Source organism: Aulonocara sp. 'chitande type north' Nkhata Bay, linkage group LG12 (assembly GCF_057382095.1).
Source record: "Aulonocara sp. 'chitande type north' Nkhata Bay isolate Kocher_YH1m ecotype deep benthic linkage group LG12, A_spYH_male_GT1.1, whole genome shotgun sequence".
Taxonomy (NCBI): Eukaryota; Metazoa; Chordata; class Actinopteri; order Cichliformes; family Cichlidae; genus Aulonocara; species Aulonocara sp. 'chitande type north' Nkhata Bay.
In genome coordinates, this window is record NC_141355.1 from 36472993 (window position 1) to 36500414 (window position 27422).

The 27422-nt window shown below is 41.0% G+C and overlaps 1 protein-coding gene across 2 annotated transcripts in view; it reads right to left on the reverse strand.

The window, feature by feature from the left end:
* fras1 (Fraser extracellular matrix complex subunit 1) overlaps positions 1-27422 on the reverse strand; it is a 294299-nt gene that overhangs the window by 176462 nt on the left and 90415 nt on the right. For both annotated transcript variants that reach the window (XM_086315447.1, XM_086315448.1), the window contains 7 exons: positions 23839-23946; positions 18929-19021; positions 15368-15527; positions 12681-12814; positions 11807-11890; positions 6762-6863; positions 5267-5458 (listed from right to left, as the gene is read on the reverse strand). In XM_086315447.1, coding sequence (XP_086171573.1) covers positions 5267-5458; positions 6762-6863; positions 11807-11890; positions 12681-12814; positions 15368-15527; positions 18929-19021; positions 23839-23946 — 873 coding nt within the window. The remainder of the gene's footprint in view (positions 1-5266; positions 5459-6761; positions 6864-11806; positions 11891-12680; positions 12815-15367; positions 15528-18928; positions 19022-23838; positions 23947-27422) is intronic.

Sequence of the window (27422 nt, forward strand, 5' to 3'; positions counted from 1 at the left end):
ACTCGTGTTTGTGACAGCATGACCAAATGAAAGTATTGCTCCATCCTCTTGAGATGTTAGGTTAGCTGTCGGGTACTGTAGCTACTTGATTCCTGTAAGTGGTGGATGTTGCTCTAAAATAAGCTAAACTAAGAGCGACAGTTACTCAGCTTCTCCTGGATGGCTCTGCAGAGAAGGCGAGCATATTGTTGAATGGATCAAGTCATGAGAGTAGTGGAAATCATTAAATATTTGACAGTTTTGCAGCCTGCAGACAAAGAAAACTGCCCATGATATCATGCATCACATTAAAGTAAGACGGTTACGTTATTTTTACTGACTGCGCACAAATTACTGTCTTTTATGCATTTATTGACGTAGATGGACTGAATGTGGAAAAACTGAGATATTGTTGAAACTGCACTTGTGTTTATGAAGATATCTCAGCTCCAGACAGCTGCATGCTTCCTTCTGCTCAGTGATGAGTTTATTGGGTGCAGTTTTCTAGGGAAAAAGCAAGTTCTCCATTAACCTCTTCCCAACAAGACTCATGCATTACTATGATTACCTGGGTCATGAGGGAGGCGCTGCTCCTGTGGTTATTTTTGGCACTTTGAGCACTACACACCATTTAGTTCCATTATATTCAAGTCATGGAAGTCATCTCTATTGCAGATATCATCAAAATCTGGCATCTAGAGACGGAAACTGCTTCTGAAACTTACCAATTTCTCCCATGTGTTATTGATTTTAATGGCTCCTCCTACACCCATACGCATTTCAACTTTAAGAAAAGATGAAACTTGGAAATAAAAGATGCATGTCACAGTAGTAGTATCCCAATACTGTAGTTTTCTAAGACTAGAAGTCCTTTCAGTACCATTACAGTAGGTACATTATTAGTGCAGGAATCATAAACTGCCTGTATAACTGTACCCCAGTGCCTTTCGCCGCCTCCTGACCTACACATCATTAAACCCATAACCTTGTCTTAATTGTTTTGTGCACACACACTCACGCGCACACACAAACACACAGTGGAAATTGGCTCTGTCTTCTCTGCACGGTGACCTTGTTGAGTTCAAAGTTGGAAAAATGCCAGTTATGCTACTTAGAGCTAACGACACTTAGCAGCTGTAATTATCGCCATACAGCATGATTAATGAGGGCTTATTTGGTCGTGGTCGGGGATATTAAAGCAATATTATTAAATCTGCTTGATGTAAAACTGGATGAGGTGTTGAGTCAACATGGCGTGGAGCCTAAAGCAGGGGGACTGAAGCAACTATGGGAACACCGGCTAATAACTTTAACAAATCCTCTAGGCTGTTTTGTTCAAACACACTCACCTACATTCCTGCCAAGTCTGACCTTTGATGACTTAACATGAAGGCTATTATTGCTTCAGCTGTTGCACTCTGACTTTTAAAGATCCTTTTAATAACACTTTACATGACGTTCTAGACCAGGGGCGTCCAACTCCAGTCCTCGAGAGCTACTGTCCTGCAGGTTTTAGACACATCCTTGTTCCGACACACCTGAATCAAATGAATGGCTTGTTATCAGGCCTTTCCCAACCTTAAAGGCATGCTGAAGAGGTAATCCAACCATTTGATTCAGCTGTGTTGGAGTAGGGATGCATCTAAAAGCTGCAGGACAGTAGCTCTCGAGGACTGGAGTTGGACACCCCTGTCCTAGACCAAACCCATCTGATGGAAACACATATCAAAAAGAAAAATATGTATTTATTAATATTTATATTTCAAAACACTGGCATCAGTTCAATAATGTAAAAATGTCATTTTTACAGTGAGTTTAAGGACACGGTCCAAACTGTTCATCCAAAAGGACATCATGCTGCGGTTTACATGGTTTGCATTAACAGATACATTTTGAATAAAAGAGGAAATCACTATAACTTAAACTTAGATCATTCCCAAATGATTTTGGATCAAATTTAGCATCTTTGTATTTCCATAGACTAACGAGGATGCTAACTAGTAGGACCTTCTTTTTCATCATCATGTTCAGGGTTTTCATCACTGCACTGTAAACTTGTCTGAGTCCATCATGTAGTAGAAACTACCAGGATGGGCAAAAATACACTTCTTTGCGTGGTCTGTATGTACAATGTAACAGGGATATATTTATATGATTGATGTGTATTTTTAATATGACTGTCAATTCTAATGTGTGTTTTCTACAACATTAGCTGTAGCTGTTAAGCTGCCAAATACTCAACCTCGACCTACAGTCAGCAACATAAGTGTTTAGACCAAGGATAGGCAACACTAGGCCTCGAGTGTCGGTGTCCTGCAGGTTTTAGATGTGTCCTTGATCCATCACAGCTGATTCAAATGGCTAAATTACCTCCCCAACATGTCTTGAAGTTCTCCAGAGGCCTGGTAATGAACTAATCATTTGATTCAGGTGTGTTGACACATGGTGATATCTAAAACCTGTAGGACACCGGCCCTCGAGGTCTGGAGTTGCCTACCACAGGTGCATCGGGAGGGAATCTGGTGCTTAGTATACTGCTCAAGAATATTTCAACACATGCTGTGAAGAGGTAGATATCGGAACAAAGCCACAAACACCCAAAACTTATTACTTAACGTATTGGTAAAAGTGCATTTTAGAGATTTTAATACCTTTTAAGAACCAGTAGATACTCCATATTTAACACTGACACTGTATTACTGTCTTAAGAGATGCTATGCATTTAGCAGAGGGGTTCAGCCTGGGGTAGGTTTAGTGTAGCTGAGCGCAAGTCATATTTTTCATCTAGTGACAAGCTCTAGGGCCAAGTTTCTTTCACAGACCATTAGTTTCATCTTTTCTTTCAATTTACTTCATCTCAACTGAGTGAATCACCTGTGATGGAATCAGCCAACCTCATAACCTCAAATGATCGCCCTTCCTCCCATTCCACCAAAGTGTACGTTTAAACTGGTAAATTTCACTGTGGCAAATACAGGAAACTGAACAAAGTAACAGTGACATCTTCCATTAACTTTTAAGTAGCCTATTTAAAAGAAAGGAAATGGGATTTCAGGGTGCTGACAGGTTGCATCAATAGGCCAAGGGTTTGACAGCAAGGGTAAGCCTTGAGGAAAGGTTAAGCAGGGGGGGGTCTGCAGGAAAAGCATAGTTTTATATGATCATAAAGGAATCCTGAGACCAGTAACGATGCTGCAAACTCAAAACTGAGATCATAAAAACACAAGAATAAAATTATACAAACATCGAACACAGGTATTACCCATTAGCAGGAACATTAGGGGTAATTATGTAAAGAAAAGCAACACAGCCAGAGTGACATGTTCATTTTAAGCCTTCAAGCCTGTGTATCATTCAGGTTGTTGAAGGGAAAAAGACACAATTGTCTCCAAAAGCTTTATACATGCAGATCTGTTGGACACAACAGCTGTGAGGAAAGAGCTCATTTTTGAACCAACACGCTGGTGACCAAATCTGAATGACAAAAGCATATTTAAAATACAACACATTAGACTAATGGTGCTTTGTTTTCAATCACAATTCAAATGTTCCATTTACAAACTGCAAACAGCGCTAACTTCTCATCACAGGATGTTTGTCTGTTTTGCAAATTAGCGGGTTCATAAATTTGAACCCTTTATGTTGGGAGATGTTTTTAGAATTGGTTCAATTAGCTAAACTGTTCATTGTACCAATGTTTATAAAAACAGCTTAATGGTTTACTGGTTTCACCCGACATCAGTCTAACCATGTGCTTCCAGTAAAACTGGCACAATGTTAAACAAATCCAGGAAGGTGTGTCAGTGAGGGCATGTTGCTATTAAGATTATATGATTATTAATATTATGAAATGTAACCTTATGAATGGCCACCAAGGCTGAGTCATATTCCCGCAAGCGTGTGGTGCAAGGAGGAGGAAAATTGTAACAAAGCTCAAGAAATAAATAAAACGGAATTCAGGGAACATGAGCGAAGACATACGGTTAAACTTTATATTAAAAAACTACTGGTGACAGCATGACATTAACCAAATAGTCAGTATAACAGCAAAGATTACAGAGCTTTACTGTAACTTAACAGTGAAAGTTTCTTGATGCATTTTCAATCATCCAGGTAAGTAAATCTCCAAAAGTTGATTCTGTTCATCTGGACGCAGCGTTTTGTGGGAGAAACGTTTCGTCACTCATCCAAGTGACTTCTTCAGTCTCAGCTGACTGAGAAATTTCTTACAGTGTAGCCAATCATGTCAAAAAACTGAAATACTATGAATTGCTTTTTCCTTAGATCTTACATACACACATGTTAAGTGATTTATTTTAACCACCTAGGACCTTACGTCCACATATGTGGACACCACATTTTGGGTCGTCTAGACCAAAATACTGAATTTTGCTCTACATGGGCCTGAAATCCACTTATGACGACATTATACTGCCACTGTTATATCGAAATTTAAAGTGAATGTCCTCACATGTGGATCTCCAAAAAAATTTTTTAAAAATCTGGTAATTCTTTGTTTTTGCATTCATCAGGTCCCAATCAGCCCAAATATCAAAGAGAAATTAAAAATGCATGCCATGAAAGAGTTTGGGTATTAGGAGGTTAAGGCCTATTATGGTTTAGAGGTCATCAACAGACTCTAGGAACCTGATTTACATAAGAAATGCAAAATTTAGTTTCATCTAAAAAAAAAGAGGACTTTGGCTCTCCAAGCAGCAGCCCAGTTCTCTTTTTGCTCAGCCCGTCGTCTCAACACAGAGATTAGGGATGTGATCGCAGGATGGATGGTAGGAGGACGATCATCACCTAGACAACTATGATGTCGGCAGTCTTCCCCGTGATTTTGGTTGTGTGTACTGAACTAGATAAAGAGATGCGTGCCATTTATACTATCTGAATAAAAATCTAATCAACCTCAAAATAATTTGAGATACTCAGTTTCTGATTTTATAAGCTATGAGCCATAAAATATATCATATATAAAAGCATCCTGAGTAATGTGTATATGTATATATAAAAGTTTACCCTTTTGAATTAAATAAAAATGCATAAATAAACAAAACTTTTTTCCGAGATGCAGTGGGATGTCTCAGCGCCCCTACAGCTGTCCTGCTTATGTGGAAATTCATTTAAAAAAAATAAGAGATGACCGTTTTCCAGCCTAAAACAGAAGCTGTGACCTGAGGAAATGTTTGTGAATTTTAACCTTTCATCCACAGATTTTTAAAATCGGGCCAGTTTTGCCTCTGGGCTTCAACGAACATTTTTTTTTCCCTTTCGGGCTCACCTGTGGGCATTCGACACGTCCACACTCGGCCCTCTGACAGAGGACCTGACCCCGGCTGCAGGTACAGAACTCGCAGCCGGTGCTGTTCCACATGTCTCCATGGTAACGCACTGCGCCCTGGTACTGGCAGCTTCCCTTAGCAGCAGCGCATTCATCACAGCACTGCCCGGCACGCTTCACTTTGGTCTGCCCCTGTTTGGAGGCAGGATAATGTTATTTACAGATGATGAAAGAATGCAAACTGAGCAGCGGGAGAAGACGACGGAAATCCAAGGAGCTTATAAAAATGCTGGTTTTGTGCATCTCTGTTTCAGCAGAGAGAGATAAGAGGAGCGAGGGAAGAGAGAGTATGTGTTTTGCATTATTAAGGGGAAAGACACCAAGCGGAGTGGGCCGCCAGACCGTTCTTCTAACTTTATTTGAAAGTGCACAGAGGTGTGCTTTTCCTGACACTGCAGATGTCACGCTTACTCTGTGTCTCAGCTCTGACAGCTACTGTAGTTTATTTTGACACAATCTCACACAATCTCACAAAACCATCAACTGCAGGACTTTGAAATATCAGGAAAAGTGGATGCAAACTGTTTTCGAGTCATATTAAGAAAATACTTTAAAAAAATAAATAAATTACACATTTGTGAACCGTATAATGTGCAATTTTATCAACACGTGATTTACAGAAATGTAGTTTTCCTGACAAACATGTGTTTGCAGGGAGCCCGAGGCCTGTCCCATTGCACGGCCAACACACAGAAACAGACACTTGCATTCACACCTACGCCCTGTTTAGAATCACCAACCTAACAGGCATGTCTTTGAATTGTGGGAGGAAGCCAGAAGACCTGGACCAATCACATCCAACGATCCCTTGTTAGCAAGGTGACAGTCCTAACCACAGAACCGTGCAGCCCTTACTTAAGAAAAACACCTGCAGGTTTACACTGGCTTCCATTACAATGTAGAATAAATGTTTAAATCCTGCAGCTAGTTTATAAATTGCTCAAAGCAAAGATATATTTTTTATGTGCCTAAAGAATTTAAACTCATTTCGGCTTTAGAGCGTTAGTCTGACTTTTTTCAATGGTTTTTTTGTGCATGTGTGTATTTGGTCTTGTGGGTTTTGTATTTTCTTCTTTGACAGCATCAACGTCACATCTTCTTTTTTTCCATTTGATAAATTTTCCCACGTTGCACTGGTAAAAAATACTTCCTGGATCTATTTCTAAGTTGTGTCAAGCATCACCTCTGGCAAAAATGTTCGAGTGAATCTGTTTTTTAACTTTCTGGGTAATCTGGCTGTTAAACTGATAATCTGAAGACTTAGTTATGAAAAGGTTAGCTTAGCGCTGGGGTGGGTTGGGTAAAGTGTCCAGAAAATAGATCTGAGGTTCAGAGATAGTTAGCGATGCATGATACTGTCAGTGTGTGGCGACTTCTGCATAAAACCGAATGTCAGCGATTGCGCGCGTGCGTTTGTGTGCATGAGACTACTCACCTTGTCGCAGGTTATGGGTGGGCAGGTTTTAGTGTGGCATTTAGATTGACCCCGGTCACACACGCACGTGGTGCAGGTGTTCTTCTGCCACTGCTCACCGTGCTGCCAAGAGACACACAAATACACATTTAGACCATCTCCAAACCCACACACACTTTCAGGCTTACACACAGTGAATCACAAGCTGTTTGCAGGAAACTCACAGCTCATTTGAAACCAGTGAGCGCCTTCTTTTCTTTGAGAACAACAATGGGATGTCTCTGCAGTGTGAAAAGCATACAAACACGGAGCCAGCCACCAGATTTCCACATGATTCTCTTTAATTTGAAGACTATAACAGCAGTGAGCTCAAACACTGAATACACAACTTGCACAGGAAATGTGAAGTATTGAAACAGTTAGTTAATGAAGTATTTGAAATATGTATGAAGCATATTATTGAAAGCAAACTGGACTTTTATTATGTAGGTCACCTTTGTGCAGTCGCTGCCTTTTGGAACATTTTTAATGGATTTTTGTGACAAAGAAATATGGTAAATGGTAAATGGTAAATGGCCTGTATTTATATAGCACTTTACTAGTCCCTAAGGACCTCAAAGCGCTTTACATATCCAGTCATCCACCCATTCACACACACATTCACACACTGGTGATGGCAAGCTACATTGTAGCCACAGCCACCCTGGGGCGCACTGACAGAGTCGAGGCTGCCGGACACTGGCGCCACCGGGCCCTCTGACCACCACCAGTAGGCAACGGGTGAAGTGTCTTGCCCAAGGACACAACGACCGAGACTGTCCAAGCCGGGGCTCGAACCGGCAACCTTCCGATTACGAGGCGAACTCCCAACTCTTGAGCCACGATCGCCCCGTGGCTCAAGAGTGGCCTGCTATGTGCAATTATCCAAAAAGCCAGTGCTGCATTTTTTGTTAGTGAACTTTTATTTATTAGCCTGTTACTTCACACTAAATAGAATTTATCGGTGTCTGTGGGTTGCACCAGATACTAGCTTTAGGCAATAGCTTAACACTCAACCCTCTGCCGCAAACATAGCAACCTCTGGCTTCAAAAACCCAGAGGTGTACAGGCACTTGTGTTAAAAAAATATTCTGGTAAAAGCTGAAGTACCGATTAAACTTCTTTATTCAATTAAAAGTGAGAAAGTCCAGGCTCGCTCACTGTTTTTACTCGTTGAGAAATACAGCTGCTGTATTTTTAGCTAGCAAAACACCGTGTGAGAGACTGCACAGAAACAGCTGATGTTTGTTGAGCTGATAGAAACTTGAATTTGAAAATAACTGCAAACTAAAAAAAAAAAAGCAAGAAAGTTTACAGGTTACTCTCTTTGTAGCACTAGCTTGACACTTGTACCGCAAACACAACTTATGAACTGCACCAAAAACGTTTAAATGGGCTTGACGTTTGCAGTCACACAGTGTGCACAGTGCACCTGCTGTGAAAGCTGTCATGGTGCGTGGCTCTGTGTCTGAGGAGTGTTTGGGATGCCCCGGTGACCACACCCTCAGGTTGGGCCGTCACCATCACACCTGCATCCCATTCCAGGCGATTACGAGGAGGAATATTTAACCCTGCATAGACGGTTGCTCCACGCCAGTCAGTGATCACCCCTCAGTGGTTACTGTCCAGTCTGCCACCTGACTGTCCTGCTGCCTGCTTGGCTCTCAGAGTGTACCACCTGACCTCGTCTCTGCCTCCTCGGATTTACCTCCCACGAGTCCCACGGTCCGGCTCTGATCGTAAGCCAGATTGCTCTAGCCCGGTCTTGTTGTGTCACTCCATTCCCCTGCACACTAACAACCGTTTCCCCTTTTCTGTTGCAGCCTCCCACAGTCCCGATTACAGCTTCCCTGTGTCCTTTGTTTTCCTGGTTTCCTTCAGTTCTGCGATTAGCCTCTCGCCTCCTGTGGTTGTTCCGGGTCACCTTTTGTTGAATAATAAAACTTGTACTTGCTCGCACTGAAGCGTACTGAGTTTGCTTTTGGGCTCCACTTGATTGCGTGAACTGTGGTCCATGACAAAAGTGTAAGAAGTAGAAAGTACAGATATTTGTGTAGAAATGTTGGGAGTAAAAGTTGCCCAGTGCAGAAACAAGTGGGTGACATCACAGTGGCTACGTCTGTGTTTTACATTCAGCATTCAGGTGTGGACGAGTGTTATCTTGCTGGCGGAGGTTGAGGATGTTAGGAGGATGTTACTCTCAGTGTTGTTGGTGCATTTCAGGAGGACGCTGCTAATAAAGTTACACAAGTACACAGTGAATTTGCGTTTATTATTATATTTACAAAATATCTGTTTTTTGTGTTGGTCGTATCATTTTATTTTGTTGTATTTATCTGCGACACCTTAAAAGGCCAGTCTGTGAAAATATGTCTGACATTAAACCGGTCCATGGTGCAAAAAAGGTTGGGGACCGCTGCCTTAGAGGAGGGTGTGCTTGATCTGCAACACTTAGGTGGGCACCACATGAATGCTAAAGATTCCCACCAGAGCACTGCAATGACATCACTTTAGCTTTTTCCCGGTGCAGTAACGCAATCATTTAAAATCATAGTTCTTTGATCTTCCTTGGTCTGTTGTAACAGGTATTTAAAACAGTCAGCAGCATGTTAAGCTGCACTTTTTCTACAATATTGTTATTGTTGTCAATGTTAATCAAAAACGCAAACACACAAAACACACACAGAAAAGGACAAACAGCTCTTATGTCATTTGGTTATTATTAAGTTTCTTGGTCAGCTGTATCCTTCACAAACTCTTCCTGCAGTGATCGATGACGGGTTTCAGACGCATCCATTTAATTTGTACCTTCTTTATAAAGTTCTGACTCCCTTTCAGAGAAAACATTTGCTTGTGCGCTACGTTGTCATGATACCAAAGGAAATGTCGCACAGATGTTCCACGTCTGATGTGTTTAAGATCCTAAACGTATTATCTGTTTAAATTTAAGGTCAAATTCTGTAAATGTCAGATTAAATTCCAACTTCCTTCCTCCTCCACCCTAAACTGCTCAATTAAATATTGATTATAGCCCAGAGGATGCAAATTATTTCATTATTTAAGGCATCAAAACCCTGTGAGACACACTGTAGAGCTCTTTGAACATAACTTGCATGAAACTCTCTTTCGTATGCATGCGTATTACGAAGTGTATAATAATGATCTATATCACAGAGGTCCAGACTACTTCACTCTCTTCTGAACAACCAGGCTGATTAAAGGACAGCACAATAAATAGCTTTTAGGATGCACAATGTTAATAAAGTCTTAAATATCTGGAATCTTGTGCTGTATACATGCAGACACACTTATTTACATTTCCTATAACTTCATCCACGTTCACATTTAGAGGATTTCTGCACCAACGATGGAGACTTTTAACAGTCACCACAGATCCCATGATCGTGTTACAATTTTGAGGGTAAAAACAAAAACGATGCCTGTTATAACCCATTATAATGTGTCCTTTGATCCTTTTTGCCTTTGTGAAGTTTAGCTCGTACTACAGAGCAGGTTAAACATACTCAGGACATCTCTTTTGAGTTTAAGTTATCTAATAAAATTGGTTATGACCTTGACAGGCCAACCCAGGGTTTATAGTGTAGATACAAGTTTATATGACAGTATGGCGAACAGACGGAAATGCAAGCTGAGGAGGCCATAATTCACAAAGTGGATCAGACTATAATATTAAGAACAGCACAAGGAGCTAAACACATAAAACAGGCTGAAAGAAGTGTGACTGAGAGGAAACACTGAACAGTATATACAGTATTTTTAAATGCTGTATGAATGTGTTTGAACTTTATTCTGTACTGGAACACACACGAGTCTATTGGAAAGCTGTCAGTATCGCAGCTCTCTATCATTAAGACAGTGGATGAGATGAATGTGAGACGGTTTTAGCTTCTTTCAGCTGCATCACTGATGGTGTTAAAGTGTCTAAGTACATAATTCAAACACAGGATTAGCCAACCAACACATTTTACACAAGGTAAACAAGTAAAAGGCTCGCTGTAGGTGTTTTATAATCATATCGCTATAGAAAAATAAAAAGCCTTCTTCTATTTAATGTGCTTTTCAATATTTACTGATCTCTCAGAGTGCTTTGAGTACAAGTCACATTTAAACATATCCACATCTACCACTTCTACAATCTCATATCTATGGCTAATTAAGAATTATTAATTAACCTAGCATGCATGTCTTTGTACTGTTGGAAGCTGGAGTAGTGGAGGAAACCCACACATGCCACGCAGAAAGGCCCCCAGCTGGGGTTTGAACCAGGAGCCTGATTGCTGTGAGCACCAACACCTCTAACCATGCCACCACTGTGCTGCCCTCTCCCTTATAAATAAAGTGTAGAAATGAAAAATGGACACTGGAAATCGTGAGATTGGATTCTTTCCATTTTTAAATGTGAGAATTAGAAATTCTCTCTTATGTATACTACATGTGTTTTACACACACACACACACACTTACAATAATATGTGTGTGTGCATGCCGATGTGGAGGCACTCATGTATGGACTGTATAGCTACTCAGTTAGGTAATCGACACCAGAGGCAAAGCATCACAATTCCTTCTCTTATCCGTCAAGATGACGCCAACATGAATGAGAGAGAGAGAGAGTGTGTGTGTGTGTGTGTGTGTGTGGTAACGCAAACACACATTAGATAGAATGGGTCATTCTGTGATCAAAAGAGAAAGTTGGCAGTGAGCGAGATGGGAGCATGTGCACTGCAAACACAGCAGGAGAGGAGAAGGAGGAGGAGGAGGAGAGACGAAGGCTCAGACTTTTCATGTCAATAGAGACATTCACATATTCACTGCATGCATCATATTCTCACTATCATCACAGATATTCTAATCAATGTTTCAGGTTTCAAATGTATAGATTTATGAGCCGTTATCAGCTGCCTCCAACACACAGAGGCTTTGTAAACCACAGGATTCACACAAATCTGCACAATAACAGGTGCATACACAGTACAAGCACAGTTCAAACACCCACAGGCTGCCTACCTGGTACTGTTTTCCAGCTGACAGACAAGGGTTGGACACACACTGGGGACAGCACTCTCCTGGCTGGATCACCAAGTTCTCATGCTGAGGAAACATTGCACACACACAAGCACAAACCCTCTCAGATTACCGTTATTTCACTGTATTTCACACAACAAAGGGCATATAAGCTTTGACAGTACTGTTAGCCCACCTGACATTTTAGCAAATACAATTACCAAGAGGTTGATAAGATGAATTTCATCCTTAGCACAAAGCCAAACCACCTTGCAACAACTTCAAACCTTTCTTACTTGCATTTCATTTTTTAACACATGAATATTTATTTAACCTGTGAAGGAATAAAAAAAGCACTAAAATAGAAAAAAGAGGTGTCTATAACCCAAGAGGCATACTGGAATTTAAAACAGGCTCCTCTATCTTTAGCATTTCAATATAATTTGTTTCTTTTCTAAGAATAGCTGAAATAAATATTCCACTTTTGTTGTGTATTTCGGGGAGTTTTCTGTGAGCGGTGGCAGAGTGGAGCAGGTGACTGATGCAGTGTTTGCAGGCCTGGTCTGTTGTGATGAGAATACAGGTGAAGGTGTCAGTGTTCCTCTCCTCAGCTATGACCACGAGCTGTTAGTCACCGAGAGTAAAAATACGACAGAAGCAGCGAAAATGAGTCTCTGCGCTTAGCTTTAGACTAGAAAGGTGGTGAGCTGAGGGATTTAGGAGGTAACAGAGGAAAGCTGACTAGGATGGATCCAAGACACCTCCTTCCAAATCCTTCTTTTAATGCAAGTAGGTTTAGTGAATTAAAAAACAGTGACTGCCCACATGAAAATTAAAGATCAAAACCTCTTAAAATTGTGTGTTTCTGTAAACCTACCGGTTTGCAGGCCACTTGCTGACACTCTGCTACTGAACACTGGACCTCTCCATTGCTGCAGACACATCTGGAACAGAGGCTGGGCTTCCACTCCTCTCCATCCCTGTAAACGATCCCCTGCCAAGAGCAAGACTCTAACAAACACACACACACACACACAGATAAAAACTAAATGAGTAAATAGTGTCAGGTAATGAGCTGACAGTTCAGGCATTGTTTGCATGCACACAGAGTGATTTAGGGTCAGGAGAGAAGAAAGAAAGTAGTAGCAAATTAGCTGCTAACCACTGGGATGCATCATAGCAGCTCAAAGACGTCATTACAGTCTCGATTAACCTTTCAGCTCCAATCTGGCTGCTCTGTGCACTCTATAAACTCTGAGTTTTTCACAACACATCTGGTCTGATCCAAGTATATGAGCGATACGTATAAAGAGTTCATCTCTAGTAATCTACTGCATGTCTGACATACACCAATCTGATATTTATGATTGGATATCGGTCCAATCCTCAATCAAAAGCAGAATCGGGCAAAGGTAAAAATGGGCTGATCTACAGATACAGAAAGTTATACTCCTGGATGTATCTGTTTGTGCCTTTAGGTCAAGCCTGATGTTGCCTTACATATTAAAGAACTACTCCCAGTCTATTCCTCAGGGTGAGGAATGCAGCTTATTTATTTAGCACTGATAGCACTGCTCAGTACGGCCAACAGTTTCACTATATCCAGTAATTAAAACATCATTCAATCAGCTGTAAGAAAGGCATTTAAACGCATACCTGACTAAGAACTGCTTTGCATTTTTATTGCTGTTTCATGTGGATGGATACATCTTTAGCATTTAAGCCTTTGGACATTGGGATTAATTAATCATGTCTTCCTGAAGCTAATACTGCGGGAAGAATGTTTTAATAACTTGTAACCTTTAAGTTTTGGAAAATAATGCAGTCACACAAATCACCGCTGGCATAAAGTTTTCAGAAAGAAATCAGAGTCTGGAGCGGCTCGTCAAAAAAGTGTCAGGGCCCGGTCAGACTAAGGAGTACTGATGAAACATTGGGGTTTTGAAGTTAGGAGATGATAATGTTTGAGGTTGAGGTGTTTTCTCTTTACTTAGTGGTTTTTATTCAAAGTCATTAGTTAACCTGCTGCTGGCGGATGCCTGAGGTCTCACTCAGGCTACGTCCACACCAATGCCTTTTTGTTTTCAAACGAAAACGATGCGTTTTCTCTCCCGTCCACACTGAGACGGCGTTTTCCCCAAGGAAAAATGCAGCGTTTTGAAAGCGCTCTCGAAAACGCTGCATTTCAAAACGGAGCTGTCCCATCGCAGTGTGGACACTCGAAAATGCAGACTTTCGAAAACGATGACGCATGTTGGTCATATGATGCAGTCATGTGACGACTTAAACCAAGAATTCGGTGCTTTGTCTTGCCATTTCGCCGCCACGTTTCAAAGAGCCGGAATGTAAATAATGACGCAGATCGAGTCGTCTTGCATTTCACGCATGCGCGGAACTGCAACGTCAGCGTTTTCGGCTGTTTTAGTGTGGATGTGCAACTCATTGAAAACGACTGAAAACGCTAGTGTGGACGCAGAACGTTTTCAGACGAAGACGCCATTTTCAAATCCATCCGGGCTAGTGTGAACGTAGCCTCAGTCGAGGCGAGGCAAAGCATCACTGTCAAGTAATAAGGGTTTGTTCCTGTGTGGACAACATTTACCTGCAGTTCTCACCTAAATGCATTCGGTCAGCAGATTCATATCTTCTACTTTTTCAAGTCTTAACTTAGTTTTGGAAACAGATACAGCAAAAGGATACGACACTTTATAGATTTAATGAAGCTTTGGTATCCGAAGAGCTACGGCAACATTCACCTTTGGTGCAAATGTTGAGACACATTTCAGACAATAAAGACAGAGGCTGATTCACATGAGTCATTTGTTCACTGGAATATAATTTTCATGTTTTAGCAGAAGGGTGCGCAGCAAGATAAACAGGTGCCAAATATTAAATTGCAGACAATTAAGTAGAAAGCTGTGTCTTTGCGTATGTGTCCTGTTTCCTGTTTTACTTTGATAGTCTGTGTCCCATGTCAGTGTAGCCTGCTTTGCTTCCTGTGTCTCGTTATGTCAGATTAGCCCCAGCTGCGCTTCCCTCCTGTTTCCCATTCCCTCGTTACTCCCTGCCATTTTTAAGCCCTGTGTTTTTCTCTGGTAGTTGTCGTATTGTACCCTATAGTGTTCGGGTTTTTGTTTTGTATTCGTAGTAGTGATTTCCAGCAATAAATTTCCTGTGCGTGAGTCCTGCGTTTGGGTCCTGCATCCTACCTGCCACAGAGCAAACCATGACACAAAGAATGTGACACATCTGCAAAGTCTTTCCTTTTTCATTTACTCCTGAAAACTAACAAAAAGAAATCATATCCATAGTCACCACCACACAGTTTTGCTCTGTTTGCATATATCGTACTCATCCTACCCATTTGTAGATGCCCTTTCAGAGATATCTAAAGATCAATTATTGTCTAAATTAATGAAAAGAAGCAAACAATTTCCATGAGATGCAACATGTTTTTCATGTATCTACACAGAGTTATGATCATTTAAAAGAAATCTGCGTGGAAAAAAAGCGGCACCTATAATCTACAAAGTATGCTATGTGTTAGCCCTAATTTAGCCTCACCTCCATTGCTGGCACACTTGGGGCAACACTCCCCGGCTGGGGTGAACAGGCTTTGATCCCCGGGACAGGTGAGATGTGGGCAGGGGCGAGTGCTGCAGGATACGCTCCCTCCGGAGCAAGTACACACTGAGCAAGGCGAGGGACTCCACTGACTGTCATGCTGTGGAAATCAAAGAAACCAAGTGACAGTTACACAGAGAAATACAACGAGGGTGCAAAGAAAAAGACGAGGAAACAGCAGAGAGACAGTGACAAGAGGAAAGCTGTTTTCTTTCTGTAAACGTGACGACTTTGTAAGACTAAGCCTGAGTGACAGAGAGCAGAGTCGCAGAGGGGCAGAAGATCTTCAGAACAAAGAGAGACCATGAGAAGAAGCGATAAGGAGCAAAACCCTGATTAAAATATAAGAGGGTGTATGCGAATGTAGATAGGGAGGCACGCTGTGAAAAGGCATTGCCTTAACATTTGAACGCTGACATGCATATATCTAATTCAAGTTTGTACTAAACTTTAAGTTGACGACAGCTTTTCGACTGATAGCTAAACTGCAGTGCTGTAAGCCTGTTGGTGATTTTCCCAGGCTTTTCTTCACACATGTATGAAAGAGTTATCACTTCAGGCGAGTGTATGTTCATGCAAACCATGAAGATGTTTCTTTTCTGTGACTGACAGAACAGGATAGATTAAACAGTCATTCTGAGGTATTACAGAGACTTCGATATCCATCTGTTATACATCCATTTGTGGATACCGTGGAAGACCAGAGCAGTTCTTTCACTCTAAATGAGATATCAGCAGGTCCATCATGCCTGCAGTCATAATGATAGAAGTTAAGATCTGATTTCTCTCATTTTCAGAGGTGTCAGGCTGAGAAACCTGCATGAAATCCTTCTTAAACCTTTGTAAAACACCTAATTAGTCTTAGGTTTAATGAAGCATTTATCCAAATTCGTTTTCACCCCAGGAAGAAGTCTGTGGCAAACAATTAAGAACTTTATAGTTTTACCAGCCAGGATATTTTTCCCTTATTTTCAATACTGAGGGAAAAATCTGCCAGTGATGTACTGAATTAAAATTCTGTATTATAGCTCTTGCAGAGCGACAGTTCAAACTCAGAAAAGTCTCCAAAGAATGCAGTTATATAAAAGGATCATCATCCTGTGTGACCTTGTATTTCTGGAAAAAAGGAAGAAGTCATCAGTTCCAGACTGTGTCTCCTGGAAAAGGAGCGGCAGCAATGCAATGTTATTCTTTGCCCTTCAAAGAAGGTGCAGCAAAACTCTTAAAATGCTATTACTCCTCTCCAAAACTCATCTCTCCTCTCGCTGTTCAGATCCATGTCAAGTGCTACTTCACCAGGCAAGCAATGCCAACAAACTCTTTAAAATCATTGCCAAGAAAGACCTGTTTCTCTTCAGGTCGTTTACTATCCAAAATGGCAGCCAACGTCATTAAACTAGAGGACACTTGATGGAAAATGAAACAGCCAGAGATGCTTTTGTCAGGGGGGAGAACACTAGCATTAGTTTTTTTTGGAAGTGACTGAGGAGTTGGGTATTGAAGAGCGGTTACAAGTTCCAAACTCATCAGTGTCAAATGATTGATATGAGCCTGTAAATGAGGGCAGAGAAGGAAACAGCAGGTTCCAAAAGAAAAAAACAACTTTGATGAACTAATAAAAAATGAAATAAAACTGAAGCTGTTGCTGCGTTTGTTTCCAAACAGTCAGACACTGGGAGGCATGTCTAAATACCCGAGTCAGGCTGACCTGTCAGCTTTGTGAAAACACAGGATTAGACTGACTAAATTCTTATTGCTCATAAGTGATGTCAGAGACAATAGAAGTGAGAGCCATTGAGAACTAAAGTCTTTATAAAATATGTTTAAAACCTTATTTTGGGGCAAATGCAAAATATTTTAAAACATTTTTATTAGATTTGACTGGAGATTCAATGCAAGTCCTTCAAATAACTACAGCATGTCGAGATGAGTCTACAAACTCTACCAGTGCATGAGCTGAATGACTTTGGTTTGTTCACGCAGAACATTTTTTACTTTTTGAGTAACTTTTATAATATTTTTTTTAAGAAAAGGGTGGCATACAAGAGAAAACACACATCTATAAATGATTACTGGGCATGTGTCATGGTTCAGTGTCGTTGATGATTGCGTCATGTGTTCTTCTTTTGTGTCATTCATTTTGTCCCTGGTTGCCTTTGCGTTTATTTCCTCCCTCGGTGTATTAAGTTGATTCATGCGTTTTCCCCATGTAGTTATCTCACGTCTTACTTTATTTCTTGATTTAGTTTTCCTTGTGCTTTTTTGTTACTTTTGTTTCCCTTGTCTCGTCATCTGGGATTTAGTTCAGCTGTGTCTTGTTCTCCCCAGGTGGCCTCCATTGCCCTGATTGCCGTTCTGTGTGTGTATATAGTTGATGTTTCCCTTTATTCTTTGGCTTCGTCCACACGTAGCCGGGTATTTTTGAAAACGCAGATTTTTCTATGCGTTTGCACCTTTCGTCCTCACGTAAACGGCGTTTTCGGTCACTGAAAACGGAGATTTCTAAAAACGCCTGCCAGGGTGGAGATTTTCGAAAACTCAGTTTTTGCATTTACGTGTGGACGAGGAAAACGGAGAAAACGCAGCATCAAAGGTGTGCGCCTTTTTTGACGTCACACTGTGCGCCACGTTATTGTTTCGGTGAAATAAATTTCTACAATACTGTTACTGTTAATTGTACTCTCTGCAGTGTTTAAATGCTTACATATACACACAGTTACTGTCCCTCCACACATAGGACTCGGTTCTGCTCCTGTGCACCAGCTTTGTTTACCATTTCCCACTGAGGCTTCTAGACTTCTGATTGGCCAACATTTCTACACAGTTAGGAATATATCACCACCTGTTGCTTTGGCATGTTCCTAGCAGCGTTATCCTTCATTTCTGCGTTTACGTGTGGACGGGATTATTTTTAAAAACGAAAAAAAATACCCGTGTACGTGTGGACGTAGCCTTTGTCACAGGGTCTGCTCCCCTTGCTTTGCTGTTTTCTAGCCCTAGTGTTTTAAAATTTTAGCTTTTACCTTTTCGTATTGTTGTCATCAGCCTAAATAAATGGCTCGCTTTCAGTTCAACCCTACTCTACGTTCCCCACGACCGTGAAACAATGACATTCCAAGAAATAATGCACTGCTTTTACAGACTTCATTTTCCTAATTTTAGGTTTTCCACACAGCTTTAGAGCCTGGCTGCAGGGGTTTCCTCCCATTTAACCATAAAAGCATCAAATGCTGATGTTGGCCCAGGTCGCGGTCAACCCGACGGTTCACCCAAATGAAAGTTGATGAGGTGAATCGTCTGTGCAAACCGATTGTCACTTTCTTTGTGAACCTGAGTTTGTGCCATGTTGAAGCAGGAAAAGGGATGAATTAGGAAAAGGAAGACAATGATTTAATAAACTTCTGGCAAACTGATCTATAGCTGCTGCATCCTGGTGTAAACATTTCAACCCTGAATAATTTGTATGGTGAAAGAGAAGCAGCCATTTTTATAATCACTTACTCCATAAATGACTCCTTCGTACTGGCAGGAGCCCTGGGATGAGGAGGCGCACTCTGGACAGCACTTGTTGGTGGGGATCCTCAAATGCTCGCCCTTTTTAAAAGACACAAACATGAATAGACTGACAAAAGGAGAAAACACACTCAGAAACTCAATCAGAAAGAGGAAATGAGTTAACCAGCATGGATACATCACATTTCAAATATACAGCCTCTCAATTTCCATGAAGATCAACTGACATGCAACACATCAGTGCACAGAATAATGAGTCAATGAAGACTATCAGGAGCACACAGCATGTGGAATGGAGGTAGTAAAACATATGCAACACAGAGTCTTCTAACTGCGCTGCCCATTCACACTAATTGAGGCCGGCTGTGCAGCAGGAAGAGAACGTGAAAGCACTGAAGCAGCATGAAAGACAAAATTGCATACAAAGACCCGGAAAAATGACAAATCAGTGTAGAAATAACAAGTGGGCGAAACAAATAGATGGAAATTGAGCTGTGCAGCAGGTAATAGTTCTCCCCAAATAAAGAAAAAGACAGAGTTCATATCTTAGCTGAAGCACACAAAATTTAGAAGTAGAAACAAGCCCCCGAAGTGAATTTTAACAGCGTCTTCAAACTTCATCTGTCACAATGGCTGAATTGTGCAAATAAAATAAACATTATGAGATGAAGCTCCTGGATGTTTTCATATATCTGGATTCTTGATTCGGTGTCTCCTCTCCCGAACTTTTCATCTTTTTTTGTTTGGTTTCAGTCCCCCGAGTCCCCCCGCGCTTTTCTGTCCACTGCTTAAAATTGAATCACCATAACTGAATTTGATCCAATTTGAGTTTTATTGGTGCAAACAAACAGAGACTGTTTAGGATCAAACAGAACAAGAGTTCATTTGTCACCAGAGTGATGCTTTTGTTCAATATTTAAGGCAATTACAGCACATAGGCTTCTGTAAAACACTGACGAGCAAATCCCTGCATGCAGATAAATGGCTCTGCACACACGCTGTCATTTCTTTAGGAATAGTATCAAGATTATTTTGTATTAATGGCCGCTTTTCCAGTTAATTGTTTACACAGAATTAGTCTCTATTTGCTGGGAAAATGCCACTTTCCCAACAACAATTTGAAAGATTTGCCAATTCACTGAAGAGGACATGCTGTGACCGATGCGTGCATCTGCTGAGGCGTTTTAGAGCAGGTTCAGTAACATTTGGGAAGCCTTCATCATTTAGGCCACTGTATTTTAAGACTAGTGCACTCTATAAACATGAAGTCAGACTTTAACCAGCAGTGGTTGAAGTGGGAGCTACAGCATTTTTTACCTTGGACATGCAGAATTCACTGCCACTTCCTGCTGTTGTAGCCCGCCTGTCTACCACAGGAGAACAGCTGACTTGTCCCCAGCGCTACATGAAAAACATTCAGTGAAACTAAGAAGTCGTTGGCTTGGATTTCGTACATAATTCACTAATTTAACTGAGTTTCCTGCCTGTGTTTCAAAGTCTCTACTGTGCAGCTCAGGCTTTCAGCTCCATCTGTCTCATGAACCGTGGGCACATTGGAGGCCGGCGGTAACGAAAGCAGCACTTCAGTCTTGAGCTCTTCACACATCTTTGCTCTGAGTCGACAAACTGCAGCTGAACTGTGAGCTCCTCTCAATGTGATTAATTCAACAGTGATGTTACCAACCAGCTTCAAAAAGTCGAGAGTGCAGCCGAGTCCCGTGTCTTACAGGACGATCGTGTGGCCATGGGAGCAAAAGACAGGCCTGTCATTCTTTGGTAGCAGTGCTCAACGTGAGAGGCGAGCTCATTAATTAGTGTTGCCGGTTTGGGCAACGCAGGCTTTTGTCATCCTCTTATAAGCAAAATAATCATAAATACAAATGAAATACACACGTGCACGTCAACCTCACAATCGCTCGCTGTAGTGGGTCCTGGCTCTTCCAGCACTGAGATGCTGTGATAATAAATTGTCTGCTATCCAGGCATCTCGAGGCGTTTTAAGAGACACATTCAGAATGTATGAAACTCATTTCTCTAATGTTTCCTGAATGCTGTGGCCGTCCTATTAATCGTCTTTATAAGCTCCTGTATCCGTTAACAAACTTACATGTTTAAAAATGCCTTCATACTATACGATAAAGTAAAATACCATAAAACAAAAAAAATGCCATGATGTTTTCTTGGTTATCTTTCAATTGTGCAAAGTACATCTGTCTAAACGACTGATGTCATGGTCTCTGAGTCAGGCACCTTTGGAGTTTCTATTCGGAGGTTTTTTATTGTCCTCGTTTTTGTCAAATGAATTATGTTCAGGTTCATGTGAAGCCTAAAAAGCTTCACATGTTCCCAGTCGCGTTTGTCTCCATGCAGTCAGACGCTCATATTTCCACATGCTGTGTCGCCTCTTTGTTACCCGCTGTGCCAGTGAGATACAACTAAGAAGTATCTCAATCTTAGCACTACTAAGATCAAGAACCTGATACAGCTGATGTCTGCTTTCAATTCTAGCATTTTGTTATAAAAGGGTCAGAATGATTGCATTAATAAATGGAAAACATTTCCTCTCACTGTTATCTGAGTCATAAAAGGGGAACAAAATGTTTTTTTTAAAAACTATTACCGCTCCCAATGGTAAAAAATGTTAATAGTTTTAGGAAGATTCAGAATGAAAACATGATTATAGAGTAGAACATATTCTGTTTTGTTTTTTTCCTCTTTGCAATTTCAATTTCTCAAACGTTTTCTGACCTCCTTTGGAAGCTAAAAAACGTTCATGCCCCACACTTTCTATTAGTCATTAACATTTAAAAAAAGGTTTCAAATCAAAATTTATTCAACAAAAGGTCCTGTAGTAGCATCAGCAAACTCTTTTTATTTTACCTAATAATTTTATTTTTTCACACGATTTGATAACAGCGGCTTAAAAGGGATAAAAGCCAGTGTCATCATCCGCCGTCAGTTCACGCTACACAATATGCGGCTTTAAGAGACAGTGAGAGGACTCCTTTGCAGATCGAGGAAAGCTGATTAACCCACAGTGTCGAAAGTTGCGGGCATTTAGTTATGCGTTTTAGGAAGGTCACAGTGGGAGGGGGTGTTAAGCTTGCAGATAATGGCTTTGGATTTCAAAAGAAAGCCTCATAATCGGAGACTGTCCGATGATAAAATCTCTGAAGCTTTATTTCTGTTTAATCAGTGTAGGTGAGAGGAAGTCACATTACAAGAGGTTTTTAAATGGAGAGGGAGCACACAGCTCGCTGAGCATGATGACTAATTTTTAATTAACATTGGATTGCCAGGCAGTGGAGTGGAATTCATTAGACATCGATTGTTGCCTTAGCTCAGAGTTGGGATTGAATCTGATGCCGTCACTGCAGGCTTGATGTTTAGATCACATCTGAGAAGAAGCACGGGAGAAAACATTTTTGACAATGTGTTCATGTGAATTAAAATGGGCCCAAAGAAAAGGTGCTGGAACGAACGCTCAATGAACATTTGTCATTGTGCCAAATTAAATGGTGCAATTGCCAGACTCGGCTGCACAATAGTCTGCCAGTTCATGAATTCTTGTTGTAAGGGCAACGCACAAAGGAAAGTGATTTAACAGGTCCTTGAAAGTGGATTTGTGCTTGTAAAGAAGGAGATAAAAGGAAATAAAAATATCACAAAGCAAAGGTGAACCTCCTGAACTTCCAAGGCAAGGTTAGGGCTTAATATGAATTCCAATTGGAGGGATGCTGCTTTCGTACCTAAAAAAAGGGTAACCAACGTAGTTTAATGGCTCGAAGACTGATTTGTGCCGCATTTGGGAGATTTATTTTAACAGGTTGAAACAGTAACAATTGTGTGGTCTCTTTTTAAGACAACCTAAGTTAATGTTTAATGATGTCACAAGTATGTGCCACTGCCCTCTGTAGAGTGTGGGAGAAACATGCTTGCACATGGACGTATGGACTGAGATGAACCTCATTTCTTCACCTCACTAACTCAAAGTAACATTACCAGTTGTACGAACACTGCTCGCTTCATGTATGACAAGACAGCAGCCGAATTCCCAGTACCAGTGTCACTGTAAGTTTCTAGCTGTCATGCTAAGTGTTTCTGCTGCCTCCTCTCAGCCACTGAATAAAACCCATGTTGTATTCAGGTCATTGAATTTCTGTTTACTTCTGTTTATGCACCAAAACTACTTTGTTAGAAGTTTAAACAAAATCTGCACGAATACAGCGTATGCTCCAGTATGACTGCCGTGGGGTCCTCATCATTTATCCTTTACTGAAGTCTCACTGCACCACGGCACTAACACCTGTTTGTATCTCTGAGGTTTTAAAGAAATGTCAATGTTTGATGTCTTCTTAGTCCTCAGTCATGCGAACTAGCAACTTCACAATTTTAAAGTTAGCATAGATTTTAAGCTGAATAAATGAGCTAGCAGATTTCAAAGAAGATTTCAAACCATTATAATAATGTTAATAACGTTTGCTTGTTTCTGCTAACAGTCAGAGTCAGACTGCAGTTGTTTGAACACAGTTAGTCTCCCAACAGGCGATCCTACAATCGCCTTGTTATAAAGAGTGATCCTCCAGAGGTTGTGGGTGTTGCAAGCTCAACCTTTGACCGAGCAGCTATTTGCTACAACCACTTACGATTGTCTCTGACTGTGGAAAATTCAATGCAATCACCCGGAAAGCCCCAATTTTTCATAGCTTCAGGGAAGTTGTCTTATTTTCGCTCTAATATAAATGAGCCATAACCCAAAAACCAGAAGCAAAAGCTGCCATGTAACAAACAACATTAGGTAACATCACTAGGTAAACTGATTGATTGCTCACCTGGACATAATAATTACAGGGGACAAAAAGAAAAAGTGCATATTTGTCAAATGTAAAATATCTTACCCTCTGCAGGTCACAGTGGGGGTTGGGACAGTGGGTGGGCCCACAGATGGCCACATCACCATAGCAGGTACACTCCTGACAGGACTGCGGCCTCCATGACGTGTTGTTCTGTCGAGACAAAGATTGAAGCAGGCATTAAAAATGGCCGAGGTCACGCTTGGTTTATCGCTGCAGGAAAACAACATTACTCGTTTCATCGTCGCCATATTTAAACACACCAACAAGTCATTTGACGTTGACAGCTGGGGCAGAAGACTGCAAACACACAGGCCTCTTTGTACATAATAATCTAAGAGAAAATGTTTGCTTGGCTCACTCACTTGGAAATTTCCAGGTCTGGGATTGAAAAAAATAGAATAATAATAATAATGAAACTATCCTAAGGGACTTTACTTTCGACTAATTAGCACAAAACTATGTGGTAATTGAGCATCTCAAATACAGAACACGAATATGAAATGATCTTAAATGTAATTTAAGCTCCATGTTTGGGGGAATCGCACCTCTCTTGCTCACTGCAGTGGTTTGTATGAGCTCCATGATTATGGAGTAAGGTTTTACTGCTGCAGTTTACAAAATGCGAGCACCACCATAAGAAAACCATTTCACATTTTGAACTCTTATCATCCTCTACACTTAAGGTTGTAAAACACTGAAGGATTTCTGCTGCAGGTAGTGTGAAACTACTTCTGTGTTGATTAAAAGCCTCGAACACCATGGCCAACTAGACAATGAGATAGGGCAAAAAGGCAGAAAAGTTAGAGATCAGCTCCGCCAGCTGGCTTCACCCTTTTGGATGCCTGCTATTTGTCAATAGCTCATAACACCTAGCTGACGATGTCTGAGCTTAAAGCCAAAATGAAATCAATATTCCAGTGCCTGCATATGCCCCCCATATATCATCTTACAGCACATAAATCCAATTTAGCCAAATGATTAATAACCCACTCATGACGGGAGTGTCCATGGGCAGATGTGGCTATGAAGTAGAGCCTTCATGGAGAGGTGGGGTGACTGTCCATCCCAATGGCTGCGCTTCATTTAAAATGGTAATTTAAGCTGTGCTTGCATTTGTATAATGGTCTTATTTTCAGGATCAGCTGTAGCGAACAAGGCGAGGCAAAAAGAAAGAACTTCAAAGGTTACTGCAGGCTTGGATCTGGCTGCAAACCTCAGCACCACTTCATAACCAACAGGAAATCACTCACATCATGTCTAGATTTTGTTCACAAATGACATCCTTAAACATCAAAGCTTTAGACATACAAAAGACCAAATCAGATCATGCACCCTTCTTACATATGGAGACATTTATTTTTAAATGAGGAGAAATGAGGATCTTAAACTAAACTTGCTATTCATCCATCCAAAAATAAGACAACAGTGTTGGCATCAGAAAAGTGAACTCATCTTCACCGTTTCACTTCAACAAATCTATTTATTGAACTTTGACAAGTATGATAACAAGTGTGGATGTGTAAAAGCAACAACACTTCCATAAACATTACCCATACTGCAACCACGTATAAAAAAGCAGAAATTGGATAAAAGACATGACAACAAACTGCTATCTCATCTCATCATCAGTTGACAGAACACCATTAAACGCAGAAGACTAAATAAGATGGCTGCACACGGTTTTATTGCTTTATTCTGCACACGCATCCAAGGTCAGTGATCTGCTCCATAAAACAGTCTTACAGATTGTGAGATGAAAATAACATGTTAAATACAGCCCCAAATTATGTGCAGGAGTATTTATGGAACGTTTTACACTTAGCTGTAGCTTCCAGGTCTGAAAAGTGTGTTGTTTTTCTAATGGATACAGAGGGCCAACTTCTCTGGATGCAAAAAGACTGGCTGCAGAGAAGTCTATGATTGTCTTTGTTCTATTGACCTCATTAAACCATTTTCAGAAGACCTACTTGGAAAAAAGTACTTTAAAAAGTAAAACACGAAAGAAAGTCGTGCATTAAGCATGCAGTCCAATGTCAGAGTAGTTATAGGTTACGTTGAAAGACACACAGGCAGAGATGAGAGAGTAAAAATTTAATTAGGGACACAGCCAGTGGAGGTGAAAGACACACCTGGAGAGAGCATGTAAGTTAGCGCGCTCCCTGTAGTGCAGATTAAACTGTTTATGCATCTGCGTACATGTGTTTAATTGTGAGTTTGTGGATGTGCAACTCTGCACAGCTGTGGCCAGATGTATAACGAGCTTTATGTGACAGCAAATGAGTCATAACAAATCTCTGCAAAGAGTATCAATGTTCCAGGAGGGAGGAGCGACCTTCACAAGGGAAGGGAAGGTGGGTCTCAATCGAATGCGGCAGTTTTCCCAAGTAGGCATTCCTTTACTGTGACAGAAACGCACACGTGATGAAGCAACACTGACAACGTTCAAACAAACACCCTGATGTAGGAAGACACGTAAAGTAGCAGCTTCATTTTTCTCAAACTACATCAGAAGACCAATACAACTTTAGCCTTACTTCAGGCACGCCTTGAGGTCAAGTTCATCCACAATCCCCATCGATCAGCTGATCTCAAAGCCAGCAATCAGCTGATGCATCAGCCGATATCCTGCTACACATTCTATTAGCAAAACTAGAGGATCTGCTATGTAAGCTGCTTTAACCTGCCTACTTAAAGTGCACATCTGTAAGCTGCTTTGCAACCCACCTCCACCTCCCTCCTACTGCTGCTGCTCTCCCAGCTTTCAACCTTCTGAATATGTACATGTAAGAGCAGAAACGTCTGCCAAATATAAATTGCTGCAAATTCTTGACAACAGAAGCACTGACCCAAATGAATTTTATATACTGTATGAACCCACATTCGAGTGTATTGCACACATATTTTCAACTACAAGAAAAAGCAATCTAGCTACAACACAAAAGCAGACTGCCTCTAAAAGGCACACAGTTGTACTCTACTGTCCTGAACCGTCTCCGAGGTCACCTGTTCTGACTCCACAGAGCAGTTTGTCACAGCGAATATACTGCTCCCTCTTAATCTCTTTGTTATAAAAAGACCAAAGATACTTCCCTCCTGGCCTTTTCTGAATGTGAGGTATGGTCACTGTGAAAGTGTGACATCCTGACCGTAATTCAGAAAAGATCCACCATACCAACCAATCTCTCTAAAACGATGATCTATTCTGTGTCGCATGGCCTTCCGACAGATTGGCCGACAGGCTAAAAGAGGATCAAAGCAAACATAAAAATGGGAAATTATTCTGACTGGACCGGAACAGCAGAACCGCGGCTCCTCAACAATTCTTTCATTTAGAAAAGTGATTGTTATCAAAAGTACTGGAATACAAACGAATACAAAGAGTCTTGTTATACAGTAAGATAAAGACCCTACCTGTGTTTGCATGTGCCGTATTTCTACATATGCTCACATTTAGCCACTTGTTATACACTAAAAAGTGGCTAAATGAGACCTGATGCGTCAGACTAGAGACCGTAGAAGCCTACCATTAGCATTTTAATGCTGACATTTGCACTTGTCATAGAAAATGGTATTATAGTAAACAGAAACCTTTAGGGGTTTTTTGAAATGTTGATCAGATGGATTTG